Source organism: Carcharodon carcharias, chromosome 12 (assembly GCF_017639515.1).
Source record: "Carcharodon carcharias isolate sCarCar2 chromosome 12, sCarCar2.pri, whole genome shotgun sequence".
Lineage (NCBI taxonomy): Eukaryota > Metazoa > Chordata > Chondrichthyes > Lamniformes > Lamnidae > Carcharodon > Carcharodon carcharias.
The window spans coordinates 79156303-79174192 of NC_054478.1; the positions used below are offsets into that span (position 1 = coordinate 79156303).

At 40.1% G+C, this 17890-nt stretch overlaps 2 protein-coding genes across 2 annotated transcripts in view; one reads left to right on the plus strand and one right to left on the minus strand.

Moving 5' to 3' along the window:
* The window catches only part of LOC121284908 (cytoplasmic dynein 1 intermediate chain 2-like), a 97067-nt gene extending 92427 nt beyond the window's left edge, over positions 1–4640 (plus strand). The window contains exon 16 of the mRNA XM_041200801.1: positions 3677–4640. Within this exon, the coding sequence (XP_041056735.1) occupies positions 3677–3778 (102 nt within the window). The 3' untranslated portion in view covers positions 3779–4640. The remainder of the gene's footprint in view (positions 1–3676) is intronic.
* slc25a12 (solute carrier family 25 member 12) overlaps positions 4583–17890 on the minus strand; it is a 147399-nt gene continuing 134091 nt past the window's right edge. Inside the window, exons 16-18 of the mRNA XM_041200800.1 lie at positions 16244–16402; positions 16044–16134; positions 4583–6790 (exon numbers count right to left, since the gene is read on the minus strand). Coding sequence (XP_041056734.1) covers positions 6586–6790; positions 16044–16134; positions 16244–16402 — 455 coding nt within the window. The 3' untranslated portion in view covers positions 4583–6585. The remainder of the gene's footprint in view (positions 6791–16043; positions 16135–16243; positions 16403–17890) is intronic.

Consider the following 17890-nt stretch of genomic DNA (forward strand, 5'->3'; position numbering starts at 1 on the left):
CCTTCACTATCTCTCCTTTGTGATTAGTTTCAATTGGATTTCCCTTTCATTCTGATCTGTTCCAAGACATCTCCATCAATAGCTTTTTCTCCAGCTCCCAAATGGAGACCTTGGGAGTTCTATAGGGGCCCATCACTGGTCCTCTCCTTGCTGCTGCTCAGTGACATTCTGTAGATACATGATTATCTGTGCTGATCATACCTGGCTCAGTATTTCCCTTTTTCTCTATCATCATCTCACTGCTTCTCTGAAATTGTGAATAAGTCAGAGTTTCCTAGTGGAGTATTGTTTTGGCTCCCAACAATTGCTCTGTGTTTGTTCAGATTGAATCAGAGTGCACAAAAGTTCTGTTTGTTTTCTGTTTCAAACTCATATCTTATCCACTACCAAAGTTGTTAACTTTTCAGGTTGGTGACCCTTCGTTAGAAGTAAACTGTTTCTTGCTCTACAAATCTTGCCATCACTAGCACTTCCTGTCTTTATTTCAAACTTCCAGCATCTGCATTTCGTTCCTTTTGCACTTCTAAATTGACAGAAAAGCTCGCCTCCACGATTTTGCCCCATTGCTGCCAAAATGCTGCTTTCTTCTTTGTTACCACTAGATTTAGTTTTACACCTCTACCTTCCATAAATTGCAAATCATTCAAAACTCCACCTCCTGTATCTTGTCCCATGCTAAACCCCACTTGGCTATGATCTCTAATCTTGCTGACCTACAATGGTACTCCCTCCCTCAACACACCAAATTTAAAACCCTCACCTACCAATTCTTTCATGGCCACTCTACCCCTAGAACCTTTTACAGCATTATATCCCTTCCTACATCCTCTGGTCGTGATTTATAACCTGCTGTGTGTCATCCTCATCCCTCCATTCCATTTTCATTGTCAGCTGTCTCCTTTGGACTTGCCTCCACCTATCCTACCTTCCTTCATGCTCACTTTTAAAATCCTTCTCCATACATTTGTTTGACCAAGCTTTCCTAACTGTCCCAAAAAGTCTCACTAATCATTTGTTTTTTTTCCCTCTGTAATTCATTTTGGGAACACTATTTGCCTTAATGTGCTTCATAAATACAAGATGTTGAAACTGGTCATGAGAATGCTTTCGAACACCTTGGTGAGAAAGTGGACTGGAGATAGTATGATAATCCTTTTAAGATAGGCAGCCATGAAAAGGGTTTCAAAAGGAGAAGGAATAGTACCAAAGGATGGGGAATGGTTGATAATTTTGTTGGGCAAGAAGCAAGAGGGGAAGTTGAGGAATCAGAAGGGGTGTTGAGAATGTAGGTTTCATGCGAATAATTTGGTGTATTGGAAAGAAATTGCAAAGTGATGGGACTGGGGTTGATTTTCAAGGGCGAGTGAGAGGTGGTGGAGGAGGATGAGATGGCCAAGTGAATGGGCTTAATTATAGACCTAAAACAGTCCATATATTCCTCAGTGTGGAGTATCTTGTATCTGTGAAGATGGTTTAAAATCAAGATCATATTGCAGCCACTTCTTTTCATGAACTGTTTTGTTCCTTTCATTAGCGATGCAGTCATAGCCATTATACCACAGGAGGCTGTCATTCGACCCATGTGCTGGATCTCTGAGGACCAATCTGGTCAATCCCATTCCCCCAGTCAATCTCCATAGCCCTGCAAGCTTATTTCCCTCTGGGTGTATTTACATCACATGGACTGCAGTGGTTGAAGGCAGCAGCTCACCACCACCACAAGGGCAGTTGGGGATGGGCAATAAATGCTGTCCTAGCCAGTGACCCCCACATCCTATGACTGAAGAACAAGAAATGCCCATCCAATTTCTTTTTGAAATCATTAATGTCTCCACTTCCACCACCTTTGTAGGCAGCTGCATCTCTTGTCCAAAACGAACGTCTGCATCCCCCAGTCCTTGTACCATCAGTTAATGGGAGCAGCTTTTCTTTGTCTACCTTATCTTGCACATCTCTATCAAATCTCCTTTCTTCAAGGAGAACTATCCCATCTTCTCCAACCTAAGCTTGTAGCTAAAATTCCTCATCCCTAGAAATATTCTGGTAAATCCTCTTTGAAACCTGTCAAAGACCCCTAACTTCCTTCCTAAATTTGTGTCATCCAAAACTGGACACAATACTCCAAATGTGGCCTAATCAGAGCTTTATGAAGGTTCAACATAACTTCCCTGCGTTTTTACTCAGTCTCTATTTATAAAACCCCAAGATCCCAGATAGTTTGGTAACTACTCTATGTTCTGCCTTCAGGGGTCTTTGTAGACAGACCCCAAAGTCCCTCTGTCCATGCACAATTTTCAGAACTGTGTCATTAAGTTAATAATGCCTCTCCCCATTCCTTCTGCCAAAATCCATGACAAGAACTTACATTGTTGGTGCTATATAAATATAATGAAATATCTTCACAGGAGCATTATAAAACAAAATATGACATCAAGCCGCATAGAAATATGTCAAATGACCAAAAGTTTAGTCAGAGATAGATTTTGAGGAATGTCATAAAGGGGCGTAGGGAGGACATTTCAGAGTTTGGAACCCAGGCAACTGTAGGCATGGTGCCAACTTCGGAAGGATTAAAATAAGAGATTTCCAAGCAGTCAGAATTATGGGAATGCAGATCTGAGGGTTGTAGTTCTGGAGGAGATTGCAGGAATAGGAAGGGGCGATGCTATGAAGGAATTTGAGAATAAGAATTAGAATTTTAAAATAGTGATTACTTGACTGGGAGCCAATGTAGGTCAGTAAACATAGAGGATAAGAGAATGGGACTTGGTGAGAGTTAATGCAGAGTAGGAGAGTTTTAGATGGCCAGAATGTGCAAGACCAACAAGGGTGCATTGGAATAGTTAGTCTAGAGGTAAGAAAGGCATGAATGGTTTCAGCAGCAGGTGAGCAATCACTGCACACTTTTCTCTAAGTTCCTTCTACCACCGGTCTGCCCATTCTGCTAGTTCATGTCCTGTTTCTGTCAGTTAGTATCATCTTCAGTCATTGGTATTTAGTGCAACCTACTTGGCATTTTAAAAGTAAAGAATTATTGTATTTACCATTTAACCTCTGCAAAAAAAAAAAGTATTTGTTTCTCTATTGGATTAGTTCTAGCTTACATAGACAGTGCCTTGCATGTCCTTATTGTTTCAGCTGTACAAAATAATTTTGTCCAGGCAATTTCCAAGAATTGCTACTAAAAGTCACTTCAAATTTTGGTTTTAAGTAAAAAAAATTATCCTATTATATGCTAGCACCATACAATTAAGGTGGAGGGTCATTGTTTGCAGTTCTGAAATACTGTGATCTTGCACTTACACCAGGAATACTAATGTACAAACACTTGTTTGGCTGAAACTCCTGGAGAACCCTCTTAAATGTGTTGTCACCACTGAAAGGTATTTTCGCATGAGCATGATATACTCTGACCTTTTTTTTTTGCTTCTCAGTTAATCTTCCTCAATTTGGTTGGGATATCACTGTCAAAAGTTTTTGATATGACAAAATGGGAGTTCAGTCAAGTATTTGGGTGGAATACCACTAGCTCACAACAAATATGTATTCTGTTAATGCAGTGCAATTTCTGATTGTGTACTTTGTGTTTAGGGTTCTTCTTCCAATTGTCTCTACCCTTCTATTGTAAGTGACGAGCATTTAAAAATGTTTTTAAAATGCTCAATTCTTTTAACAGCAAATAGCAGTTCCTCGAAATGATGAATGGACACGATTCGCTCGTACACTGGCAGAAATAAATGCAAACAGAGCCGATGCAGAAGAGGAAATTGCAGCATGAATAGCAGATGAGAGTTAAAGGCATAATGACCTGTCTGCAGAGCAGTTCAATAATTAATTTTGTATGTTTTTCAAAATCAGGTTTGTAATTTTTTTCTGAATATAACTTTCCCTGGCTCTATGAACCAACTCCCAAACCTCTGCCACAGAAGACTACGTAGCATGCAATGGTAGTTATTTCACACCCTCCCACCCCTTTCTTAGCTTTTTCAGAATAGGACCAATAAGATCAGCCGGCCAAGATGCAGGGAATGAAAGTTGCATTTGTTTACTGTTATCAGGATGAAGTATCAGCAAAGATTTTAACTATATTTTAAATTGGAGTGTTCCCAAAAATGCTTCATTGTTTTTCCAATTTAGCCAGTGTTTACAACTTATTGCTCTCATATACAAATGAGCCATTTTCTTCAAAAATACTGAACACAAATGAAAATTTACTTTTTTTAAACATAACTTCACTCAAAAGGGTCTAACAAAATGGGTACAGTATAGAGAGCCCCTTTAGAAGTGACCTCCCAAAGTTCACAGTTTTTAGTACTTCTGTAGCCAAATTATTGGTAGACTGGCTTGACCATTTATTATATGGTATCTCTGCCCTTTTCAGGTAAATTTGACAGTTGTGCACTGTACAATTGAGAATCATATCCAGAAAGCAACTACTGTACTGAAATTCACTGGTCTTGTTTTTGTAATCTTACAACTATGGTGTACCTGACATTACAGCATTTTGTTCACTATTCAATGAAGAGAAAAACATCGTGCTTATTAAACCAACTGAATGGTTAAATGGATAGTCTTTACAAAGTTATGTAACAACTTTAATGCAAGTTTTACATAAATAATAAAACATACAGGAAAATAAAGTTTGTGGATGTCTATTAGATGTGTTGTTTTACATGAAGGAAAAGATATACACAGGTGTTGACTTGGCAAACAATTGGCCATTTGATTGAAGAGTCCTTTTCATTTTTACTTTAAAAATAAGGTACAAATCAATATATGGAAGATTTGAGTTTCTCCCTCCTCTCTCCAGCCCCAGGAGTTCTGTGCTTTGTTGGCACAGGACTGCATAGCTCCTGACAAAAGCAAAATAGCCCTATTGGGAAAAAAATTGTGGTTCTCTTGAGACTGTACTTCAGGCTCATTGTAGAGGTGTTACAGGAACCATCTGTTTGCCACAAGTTATCAAATTTTTACTATTAATTAACTTTAGATTCCCCACAAACATACTAAAATGCAACAGGTTTATCTGCCATATATACAGTTTAATTATAGAAATGTCACATTAGGGTATTCCTTGTCTCACAGATAAACTGCTGGTGGTAGGTTAATGTGCACACTTGAATAGTGCATAAGGAGAAACTTAGTCTGTACACAATTCAGATGTAGCTTCATTTCACTGAGAAATGCCAAAACACCGTTACAAAATCAAACACTTTCAGCGCATTTGCTGAAACATACATCATAAAAAGCATATTTTTGGGCTAAGGTTGATTTACTGATGGCCTAAAATGATCCAGTTTTCCTAGCAATTCAGACACCAAATCTAACAGACTTATTTTCATTAAAGAAATCAATACCATGATAATTCTTTCAAACAGTAATATCCTAAAATTTCATTTTAAATAACATGATTTAACAAAACTAACAATCTGTACAATGTCTTTCACTGACCTATAACTCCAGCATATTGCACCACAGCATCATGTTATTTACTCTGTCCCTCTCTGATGTCTCTGTACAGATGTACACTATGTACAGGTATATCAAGTGCAAGTTGTGTAAAACAAAAGTTTTTTTAAAATTAAGGATCATACATAGATACTGATTTTAAAGATGACCCAATTTGTGTCTTGCAATTATTGATTTTGAAAGGCTTTTCTGCAATGCAGAGGGCACATTTCAGCTGATGCTCTTCATGAATGCCAAAAAGCACAAATATCCTTAGAACTGGCTGCTACTTGACTACTTTAATATAACTACTTCAGGCTGGTTTATAAAAAGAATAGCTGCAGAATGCAAGCTTAAAGGAGAATTCTTCAATGATAAACAAAACAGATGGTAGAGGGGGGCATATTTCACTAATTGACAATCAATGCGGAGAGCCCACTAGCTCTGTTCCACAACTGAGCTTGAATCTTAAAGCAAACCAACTTGCCCATATCTACAGTTCAATACAGCCACGTTTGATTTCAATTTCATATCTTTCAATAATTGCATTATTGTGAAACTATTTTTGAAACCCAAAGTAGTACAAGTTAAAATGACTTTTCTGTACTTTAATGAATGAACAAAATAAAACGTGTTAAACTTTGTAACATTAGATACTTTATGAATAATATGCATTACCGTGCTAAACGTTATTTTGAACTTTTTCTGGTGCTTCATAAGAAACAGAAGAGAAAAAAATCAAGAAAAAGTACAGAATAAAACAATTTTTTTTAAAGTGTCCATAGCAGTTACACAACAGAAATATTAACAGTATCCAAGTCTGAAATCAATGATCAAATACATTGCTTTTTGAAACAATCATGTAATTTAAGTGGTTTTAAGTATTTATTTCTAGCTGTAGGTAGAATTTTGTTTTCATCTTTTACATATGATCTTTAAAATTATACAAATAAAGTCTGTGGCAACAACTTTCTGCAATGCAAACAATTCAGACATTTAGTATTGTTACAAAAATTTAATTAAGAAATACATGATTTCAATCAAATTTCAACTGACCTCCACCTACATGCAGCTATTACTTTCAACATTGCTCCATGTTATTTGAGATTGCACCTTAAAGTGGACCTTGGAGATCTCTTAAGAATCTGGAGAACCAGCTGATACTTGTGGATGGATTGCAGCCACACCTGAAGATCTAAATTTAGGCAGATAGAGGCCAAACTTGTTTTCAACACCAGCAAAAGTAGCAGTAGCTAGTTTGTATCCTCCAATGTGATATGGAGAGACTGGAGGAAGGTCCAAGATCCTAGATTTAGGTGTGGGCTCAGAACCAACAGGTTTGCTGTTGAGTAAACACAGAATAGATTTTAGCATGAAGATTTACTGACAAGACTGCAATAAAAATGCTGGCCTAGCCAGTGACACCCATGTTTTGTGAATGAATAAAAGGAGTAAAATAGCGTACCAGTACTGTATTCATTTAATAAAAATGGTATCAGGATTTCAAATATTAACATCTAAAAAGGGGAGAGAAACAGAATGCATTCTCTTCCCCATATACATTCTTTCAGAATCAATCTCAACTTGGTTATCTATTTCCCCTTACTACCTGCTCCCCAAAACAAAATAGAGATTATATTAGTGATACAGAATGCTTCATGCAAGTGCCCAACTGAGAACAAGGTGAGCAATTGGAAAGGTGATCTCTTACTGGGTGAGAGTCAAACCGATATTCAAAATTGCACCTCTGGCATTACCTGTCAAACACCCATTAACCAGACTGCATTCTTTCTGCAAAGCAGAACTGCTCTTCAGGTCAATTTGCCAGAATAGGAAAGTAAAATTCAGCTCAATCAAACAGTTAAAATGTATTAACTGACATGATGTGCAACATTAAAAACAATGGGAGTGGAATAGCATGATGTTCTGTAGAACATGGGCATTGGTGAGAACTCAGTGGCAGTTCCTGACATTAGAATAAGTGAGTAGACTTGAATATGCTTGCTTAGTTTGATACCATAACTGCATCAATGAAAACTCATTAAGAATCTCAACTCTTGTGATTATGCAGAGAAGTATGATTGTTCTGGTCCCATCTCAATTCTATTCTCCAAGACCTAACTCCAATGTTTTGGGTTTAATATATATGACCTACAGGAGACTGTTTTACAAAATAAATTTATCACTAACTTCTATTCACGACGGTTACAAAACATGGATGTTATAAAAAAAAAAGTTTTTAGAGGTGACCGTCAAGACAGTTAGAAGGTATAACAGATGTCAATTGCAGCATTTGATTTCTTTAAAAAATGGGACTGGATTAGCAACTCTTGGACCTAGGTTTTGAATCAATCCCAGATTAATTGATGAACAAAATTTAGGCCCATCAATTTAAAAAATGGATTTTTGGTTCAGTAATAAAGAGTTCCATTCTCCATTATGCTTTGATTTGAAACTGTGGTAAATAGGATCATAAAATGATTACAGCACAGAAGGTCATTCAGCCTGTCATGTCCACGCCAGACTCTGCAAGAGCAAACTCAGCTAGTCCCACTCCCCCACATTTTTCAAATTCAGTTAGTTATCCAATTCCCTTTTGAAAGCTACAATTGAATCTGCCTCCACCACGTTCCAGATCCTAACCACCAGCAGTAAAACATTTACCCTCAGTTCACCTATGTTTCTTTTGCCAATTACCTTAAATACAGAATTAATATTTTTTAACAATTCAAATTATAATCTAAAACTAGTGTTCTTAAAAAAGAGGGATTTGAATCTTATCAAATTTGTTCAAACTCAGCGTATTAACATCTGATGTGATGTCAAAAAACTTATTTTTCAGTGTGCGCCAAAGAAATAGTGTGTTACAGAAGCTTTTTTATCTCTACACATCCTTCTGTCTGATCTGATACAACATGCTGGTTTTGCTGCCTTCTTAAAACTCCATTTTGTTTCTGCTGCCTTGATCACCCTGATGCATTCCAAAGCAACTTTATTTCTTTTCCGACTGTAAACCCATTATCAGAGCCAGCTTTTATAATTAAAAAAAATCAACCACCATCTTCCTGAGCCTCCTGCAGCCATTTCTGATTGCTTGCTAAGCTTGAAACTTTGGTGAATCTTCTTTTCCAAAGCTACAAATCAGTGCCCTCCGTCTATGCTATAAAATTCCATCAACACCTATGCTTGCGTCCCCTGCTGTTTCCTCATAGCCTAATTTTTCTTTTTCAAATGTCTATTAAATCAATTTACGGATTGGGCTTTAACCTGTTTCTTATAGGGCATTCCATGTCCTGATAACCCTGTGATATAACCTTAAATTCTGAGGCACTAATTAACAGCTGACCAACCAGCAGAATAGTTTGTCCAAATAAATCTTTGGATGAACCCTCATAATTTTGAATAATTCTACCTGAGTTTTTAATCTTTTGTGCTAATGAATAGACTCCAAGTTTCAAAAACATCTCGTATTTATTTAGCACCTTTAAAGTAGCGAAACGCCCCATGACGTTCCACAGAAGTACCAAGAAAATTTAACACTGAGCCACATAAGGAGATATATGGCCACTTGATGAAGAGGGGTAAGTTTTAAGGAGTGTCTTAGAGGAGGAAAGAAAGGTGGAGTGAATTCCAGAGCTTAGGGGCTTGGCAGCTGAAAGCATGGCTGCCAATGGTGGAGCGATTAAAATCAGTGATGCTCAAAAAACCTGAATAAAGGGATGTAGATATTTTAGGAGTTTTGTAAGGCTGGAGGAGATTATTGAGATAAGGTGGGGGAGGCAGGACACAATGCCATGGAGGGTTTTGAAGATGAGGATGCAAAGTTTAAAGTTGTGGCTTGCTTTAAAGTCCCCCATAGCTAAAGACTCTCCTCCCCGATGTCATTTTAACATCCTTTCTAAAACAAGGCGCCTAAATTGGGCACAATATTTTAACTTACATAATTAGTCAGTCATTGTACAGCAACAACTTTACCTCTTTGCTTATTCTACCACCTCAATTTCTTATATTTTACATAGGTATATTTGATTTTTTTAAATTTGTTCTCCCAAATTTTAAAGATTTCTTATCTGACCTAATTTTGTGCTCCTTTTAAAGTTTTACAATTTAATGTATATGTGATAAAAACAAAAAACTGCGGATGCTGGAAATCCAAAACAAAAACAGAACTACCTGGAAAAACTCAGCAGGTCTGGCAGCATCGGCGGAGAAGAAAAGAGTTGACGTTTCGAGTCCTCATGACCCTTCAACAGAACTGAGTGAATCTTAGGAAAGGGGTGAAATATAAGCTGGTTTAAGGTGGTGGTTGGGGAGGGAGGTCTGGTTGTAGGGACAAGCAAGCAGTGATAGGAGCAGATAATCAAAAGATGTCACAGACAAAAGAACAAAAGAACACTTGCGTTGAAGGTGGTGATATCTAAACGAATGTGCTAATTAAGAATGGATGGCAGGACACTCAAGGTACAGCTCTAGTGGGGGTGGGGTGGAAAGGCTAGCAGGGCATAAAAGATTTAAAAATAATGGAAATAGGTGGGAAAAGAAAAATCTATATAAATTATTGGAAAAAACAAAAAGGAAGGGGGAAGAAACAGAAAGGGGATGGGGGAGGGAGTTCAAGACCTAAAGTTGTTGAATTCAATATTCAGTCCGGAAGGCTGTAAAGTGCCTAGTCGGAAGATGAGGTGCTGTTCCTCCAGTTTGTGTTGAGCTTCACTGGAACAATGCAGCAAGCCAAGGACAGACATGTGGGCAAGAGAGCAGGGTGGAGTGTTAAAATGGCAAGCGACAGGGAGGTTTGGGTCATTCTTGCGGACAGACCGCAGGTGTTCTGCAAAGCGGTCGCCCAGTTTACGTTTGGTCTCTCCAATGTAGAGGAGACCGCATTGGGAGCAATGAATGCAGTAGACTAAGTTGGGGGAAATGCAAGTGAAATACTGCTTCACTTGAAAGCAGTAAATGTATATGTGATCCCATTAATCTTCTTCCTATAACACTTTGTATTAGATTTCATCTGACCTATACCTGCCCAATCTAGTAACTTCATATGTCCTCCTGAGGTCACTTACGACCCTCAACGTTAACCCTGTGTCCTCGGAGTTGGTTGCAAATCTGAATCCAGATCATATAGAGAGAGCAATATTTAAATCTGCAAATTGCCATCTATAAATTCAAAGCCAAAAACATGCTAGAATCTGCAGAAGGGCAACTGGGATGCCTACAAAAATCACTTAAAACCGCCTTTAACCCACCCCTCCCCGAAAACTACAACTTTATTCGACTTCTCAAACGGGCAGCTACTAAATTTGTTCCCTCAGCTTCAGGAAAACTTTCATCGCCTGCTGGACCTTGAAAAGTGAACGGTTCCTGGAAGAATACAGGGAAAATGAAGGCGCTGATGTGGCAACAGCACTCCTAGTCTCTTGGTGAAGGACACCTCATTAGAGCAACAGTGGGAAAGATTGACATTACGCAGTCAAATCGAAAAGCTGTGGAAATGCTAACGCTGCTTGGGAGCAGCCAAGCAACAACCACACCAGCAGCACAGAATCAATGCTGATGCCATCACTTCAAAGCTCCGAACAAACTCAAGGGTATAGGCCAGCAGGGAAGAAAGCAGAGGGCAAAAGCAGTTCTGATGCACTGTCTCAAGGCTGCCCTACAGCAAAAGGACTTCTCAAGGCCTTATGCACAAAAGGAAGTGGACAGCGCCCTGATGGCAGTTAAATCAGATAAGGCAGCAGGAGATGATGGGATAAACCCAGAATTCGTGAAGGACATCAGATCACAGGAAAGGACACAGCTAGCCAAGCTGTTTACCACCATCCACAGCACAGGTGCCATTCCAAAAATCTTGTCCCATACCAAGATGCCAAACCAAGAAAGCAACTACCACATCCCTGTGCTTTCCTGCTAAACAGACTGAGTCCCACCTTCGAAGCAGTAATTCACACCCCCGCTCCCCCAGAATCAGCAATTCACACCACCACTCACCCCGGAAGCAGCAATTCACACTCCCACTCACCCTAGAAGCAGCAACTCATACCCCCAAACACTCCGGAAGCAGCAATTCACATCCCCACTCATCCCAGAAGCCGCAATTCACACCCCCGCTCACCCCAGAAGCAGCAATTCACACCCCTGCTCCCCCAGGAAACAACAATTCACACCCCAACTCCCCCAGAAGCAACAATTCACTCCCCTGCTCCCTCTGGAAACAGCAATTCACACCCCCGCTCACCCAGGAAACAACAATTCACACCCCAACTCCCCCAGAAGCAGCATTCACACCCCTGCTCCCTCTGGAAACAGCAATTCACATCCCCGCTCCCCCAGAAGCAGCAATTCACATACCCGCTCACCCAGGAAACAACAATTCACACCCCCGCTCACCCAGGAAACACCAATTCACACCCCTGCTCACTCTGGAAACAACAATTCACACCCCCGCTCACCCAGGAAACAACAATTCACACCCCCGCTCACCCAGGAAACAACAATTCACACCCCCGCTCCCCCAGGAAACAACAATTCACACCCCTGCTCACCCAGGAAACAACAATTCACACCCCTGCTCACTCAGGAAACAACAATTCACACCCCCGCTCCCCCAGGAAACAACAATTCACACCCCCACTCCCCCTGGAAACAACAATTCACACCCCCGCTCCCCCTGGAAACAACAATTCACACCCCCGCTCACCCAGGAAACAACAATTCACACCCCTGCTCACCCAGGAAACAACAATTCACACCCCTGCTCACCCAGGAAACAACAATTCACACCCCCGCTCCCCCAGAAGCAGGAATTCACACCCCCGTTCCCCCTGGAAACAGGAATTCACACCCCTGCTCCCCCTGGAAACAGCAATTCACACCCCCGCTCCCCCAGAAGCAGCAATTCGCATGCCCCCTTCACGGCCCGTCAACATCAGGCAGGTTTTCATACAGGTCGCAGTTTCTGCAAGCAAATCCTGACATTGATCCCACGTCTTGAGGCTGCTTTCCAGAAGACCCGAAACAAGGAACTGCCTTTGCTGATTTATCCTATGCTTCTGACACAGTGTAGCACACAGGCATTCTGCTGAAACTCTCCAAAATCATGTGTGTATGAAAATCCAACTAATCAGCTCTACATTCAGCAAATGACAGTTTCATATGCAACTTGCAGATCAAATCATCCGCCCACCAACAATGGTCTCCCACGGGAATCACTTCTCGCACCAACTCTCCATCGTATATACCAATGACCTCCCACAAAATCACAGCTCTTCACATATAATAATTGAATAACCAAATAGCCAAGAAACAACTTCATGTCCGGTTCAGTGGTCAGCCACCCATGACCCCGTGTCAAAATATCTTCACATCACTCTTGACCATACATTGACCTACCGGCAACACCTCCAGAACACTGGAGGCAAGGTCAAGACAAGGGTTAATCTCATAAGCAAACTAGCAGGTACCACCCAGAGCAGCAGAGCCAACACAATATGCATCGTTTTACTCACCCTGGTCTGCCCAGCAGCTGCTCAACTTGGCTCAGGAACCACCACACAAACGTGGTGGATATCCAATTCCAGGAAGCCATGAAGATTATTTCTGGGACACTGAGACACCACGGTTTGAGTGGCTTCCTGTGCAAGCACATGGTGAGCCTCCTATGACTGCAAAGAAAACATCCTTCTCAAAGAACACCACCAGCTAACACCTAAAAAAGCACTCTCATTGACAAAGTACCTAAAACCCACGTACTCATCTGAAATCCCATAGTCCCTACAAGTACACAGTCACTACCTACTGATGACATCCCCATCTCTCGATGGCACACTGCCTGGTTGACTGCAAACATCACCAACCACAACTTGGTAACTGACCAGAGGGGTGAAGTCCCAGGTTTCAGCCTTCTGTGGAAAATCTGGATAAACCTCAACCACTTGAGGACAGGTCAGGGAAGATATGGCCACTTGTTCCACAAGTGAAAATGAGGAACAACTCAAATTGTGATTGTGACCATCCATGTCAGACTATTGACCAAATACTGAACTTCCTGCCCTGAGAAATCTATTCTTGGTAGCATAGCAACCATTCGCACTGCATCAGCTGAAGCCATTGAATGGATTGTTAACCTCAACATCAAACTATATCTGCTTCCCCAGCCGTATAAATAGCAAACACTATTTACATTCCTCTAGTCCAAAGAACAGAAATTACCTGTTTTCTGTCCTTTAACCAATTTCATATCCAAGATACCACACTAATTAATTTTATCAACAAGCTTCCTCTGCATGATGTCAAAGTATTTTGAATATCCATGTACACAAAATCCATAGCATTTCCTTTATCAATAGAATCCATTATTTCCTCAGAATTTCATGTAAATTCTTTTCCTAACAACTTGCAAACAAATCCATGCTGCCTGTTTTTATTCAATCCAAGGCCCAGGTTTTTGCAGTGGGGCAGGGGGGAGTCTTCATTTAGTTTCACCACCTGCTGTGGAGTTTTAACACCTTTTATTTCCATAGGATTTCCACTCAGAAGGTAACCTGTTCTTAGCTTCCTGTCTGCTGGGAAGCACGCTGAAGGAAAGGGCCAGCATCAGGAAAGGAACCTGCTGCAACACTGGTCAGATTCCCTACCAAGGTGGGAGTGCAATCGTTGATACTGGGGGTAGTGAGGGGTCTTTGGGTCAGGGTGTCAGGTGATATGGAAAATGGTAAGCATGCAGGAGTGGGAAGAAGCATTCTTGCAGCCCCAGTTCACAAGCAGTGCTCTACACTTACCTTTTCCCAAAACTGCCCTTGTCACCCTTAAGTTAAACCAGTTAGACAGCTTAAATACACTCCCAGTATTATTATAACATTGAAATGGCCTCCCAGTCTCATAATATTTAAATGGTCACCCTGCCAACATTTTCAATTATACTACCTTATAAAAAGTATCCTATACATTACTCCTTTTGTACTCTTTCATTCCCACAATCACCCTCCACTAAAAGTAGCTTGATTTTCTTATGATTAACCATAAAATTTGTCATACATCTCTATTTGATTCTCATTTGAATTTTAACCTTTGTACATCCTGGAAACTGCAGCATTTTCATGTTGGCTATTTGTATGTCTTGTGAGAATATGCCTAGTTTGTACCCCAATTAGCTAATTGAATATTTTCCATGGTTTGTGCAGTCTTATTTGCCAGTTATTCTAACAAGTTTAATTAGACTTGCTCCCTTTTATAAAAGCAAAATACTGCAGATGTTGGAAATCTGAAATAAAACAGAAAATAATGGAAAAACTCAGCAGTCTGTCAACATCTGTGGAGAGAGAAAAAGAGTTAATGTTCGGAGAAGAAGAATCATATTGGACTCGAAATGTTAACTCAATTTTTCTCTCCACTAATGCTGCCAGGCCTGCTGAATGCATTACTCTTACTCCAGTCTATTTTTGGATGATTAAAGTCACGCCTTATTATAGCCCTGTTTATCCTGCATTTTTCTCTGATTTGTCTACAATCCATCTTCCCTCCACTATCAGGAAATACATCTTCGTAATGGTTCCTTTCTTATTCCTTTGCTGTAATCAAATATTCATTTTTGCACCACCTCATCCTGATGTTACAGCATTATAATGCAATATTTGATGGCCACAGCCATACTTTCTATCCCTCCTTATTATTTTGAAGAATTGTAGATTGTTGCAGTGCAGAAACAGGGCATTGACTCATGAAATCTGCACCAAGGTTTTCCTCCAAAAGAGCTACCTAGTCTAAACAGCTCATACTCCAAAGCCTTTAATAATGCCTCTTTATGGACTCTGGTTCAACAACAGTTTGTGGCAGAGAATTCCACATTCTAACCACTCTTTTTAACTGTGCATTAATTCTTTTTGCAATCATCTTAGACTTATCTTCTCTTGTTACCATCTCACAGAAAAGTAAAAGTGGTCTTTTCACTACTTATCCTATCACAACCCTCCATAATCTTGAACACCCCTTAACCTTCTCAGCTCTCATGGAAAAGCACTTAATTTAAAGTTCTCTTCATAACTGTAGTCCTTTGTAATAAACTAGTGGATTTATACTGCACCTTTTCTGTTGTTTTAATATCCTTCCTGTAAGGGTTGCCTGTACACAATACTCCAATTACTATCCTCCACTTGCTTTTAATTTTTATACAAGAATTCAGTTTGCCTTTTTATGACCCTGTCTATTTGCTTGCTATCTTTCACGACCTGTGTACTTGCATTAGGGAGGTATCAATATAATGGAGTGGATAGGCTGTGCCATTTAGAATGGGACATGACAGACTTGATAAACCTAATCTTTTCCGGCCCTTTTTTAACATGTATGCATCAACTTGTTCAAACTGCAACAATTTGGCAATACCGCTGAAACACAAAGGACTGAATGACCAGCTGATTTTAACTCCCTACACATTCAGTCATTTGCTATTGATCATTCCATAAATAGCAAGAAAAATGTTAAAATTGTTGCTTGTGTTACACGGCATTGAAAATAAATTTTGTTTAGGCACTTTTGAATTCACCAGATTGGGCAGTAGACAAGAAATAATTTGTGAACAGGTTTAAAAATGTACTTACATTCCCCCAAAGTCAACATTGAGCCATCTTTGCAAAAGTTCGTAACTCACCAGAGTTACACCAAACTGCGGAGAGGACCGGCAGACTCGAGCTAGGGGAAAATTAAACAAATTTCTTCATGATAGTTGGCTATTTTTTTGTGTATAGATTATCCTTTACTATTCAAATCTCAATCAAGTATTGCTTTAGGATCTCCATACCTCCTGCTCCTTTCCATAAAGCTCTAGGACCTTCCTCTCTCAAGATCTTCCAAAAACAGTCAATAACACCACTATAGGTAGTCTGACCAGCACGAGCTGCAACTTGAAGTCTTGTTTTGATGACATCTGCAGGAGTTACTAAGGAAGCTGCAGGAACACCTTAAAAAAACACATTTATTTTGAATAATCATGTTATATAGTAAATACAAAAAAAATTCAATCTGCAATGATCTCATTCCAATATACTCCATAAACCACAGGTAAGTCAAGACATGCAACTGGGAGAGAGTACTTCTCAAATTCAGAATTAATCTAACCTGTTTCTCAATCTGTGGACTTCTTAAATGTTTTATACTAGTTTATATGCTTTTTAAAGACATGTAGACAAAGTGAGAAAAGGCACTGAATTCATATGCAGAGGTGGTCTGGTTGATCCATGAAGAGTCGACAGGCCTATTCAGCTAAAGGCCTTTTCTCATTACTAAAATTTTCCCAACTACCAAAGAAAACACTTGCATTTATATAGTATCTTTCAAGCCAAAGAGCAATTTGAAATAAAGTTTAGATACTGTTGCAATGCCAGGAGCGTGGCAACAAATTTGTACACAGCAAGGTGTCACAGGATAAATAGCCAGACAACCTGTTTAATAATGCTAGCTGAGAGAAAATGTCGGCCAGACAACTGGGAGGACTTCTTGGGCTTCTTTGAATGGTGATGTTCAATCTTTTACATCCACCTAAGAGAGCAGACAGGGTTTAATATCGCATCCGAAAAATGCAGCATTCCCTCAGTAATGAATGGGGCTTAAACACAAAACTTCTAATTCAGAGGCAACACTCTATGCTTGAGCCAAGGTTGACACATATTTAGCATTTTCCATTGGACAGCTATCTTGCAGTCAGTGATTTCGATAACATTTTCAAGGAACAAAACCGCAGCAACCTGAAACTAAGGCAAAAGAAAATACCAGGGCAAATAAGCCATTTAGCTTCAATATGGAGACAAAAAAGGACAGATCTCAAGACATGCAGGTTTTTTTTCATAAAGAAAAGCATTTTTAAAAAAAAATTCATTTAAGGAATGTGGGCATCGCTGGCTAGGCTAGCACTTATTGCCCATCCCTAATTGCCCTTGAGGTGGTGATGGTGAGCTGTCTTCTTGAACCACTGCAGTCCCTGTGGTGTAGGTACATCCACAGCACTGTTAGGGAGGGAGTTCCAGGATTTTGACCCAGCGACAGTGAAGGAACGGTGATATATTTCCAAGTCAGGATGGTGAGTAGCTTGGAGGAGAACTTCCAGGTGGTGACGTACCCATCTATCTGCTGCCCTTGTCCTTCTAGATGATACTGATCATGGGTTTGGGAGGTGCTGTCTAAGGAACCTTGGTGAGTTCCTGAAGTGCATCTTGGAGATAGTACACACTGCTGTCACTGTGCATTGGCGGTGGAGGGAGTGAATGTTTTGGGTGGGGTGCCAGTCAAGAGGGCTGCTTTGTCCTGGATGGTATCAAGCTTCTTGAGTGTTGTGGGAGCTGCATTCATGCAGGCAAGTGGGGAGTATTCCGTCACACTCCTGACTTGTCCCCTGTAGATGGTGGACAGGCTTTTGGGAGTCAGGAAGTGAGTTCCTCGCCACAGGATTCCT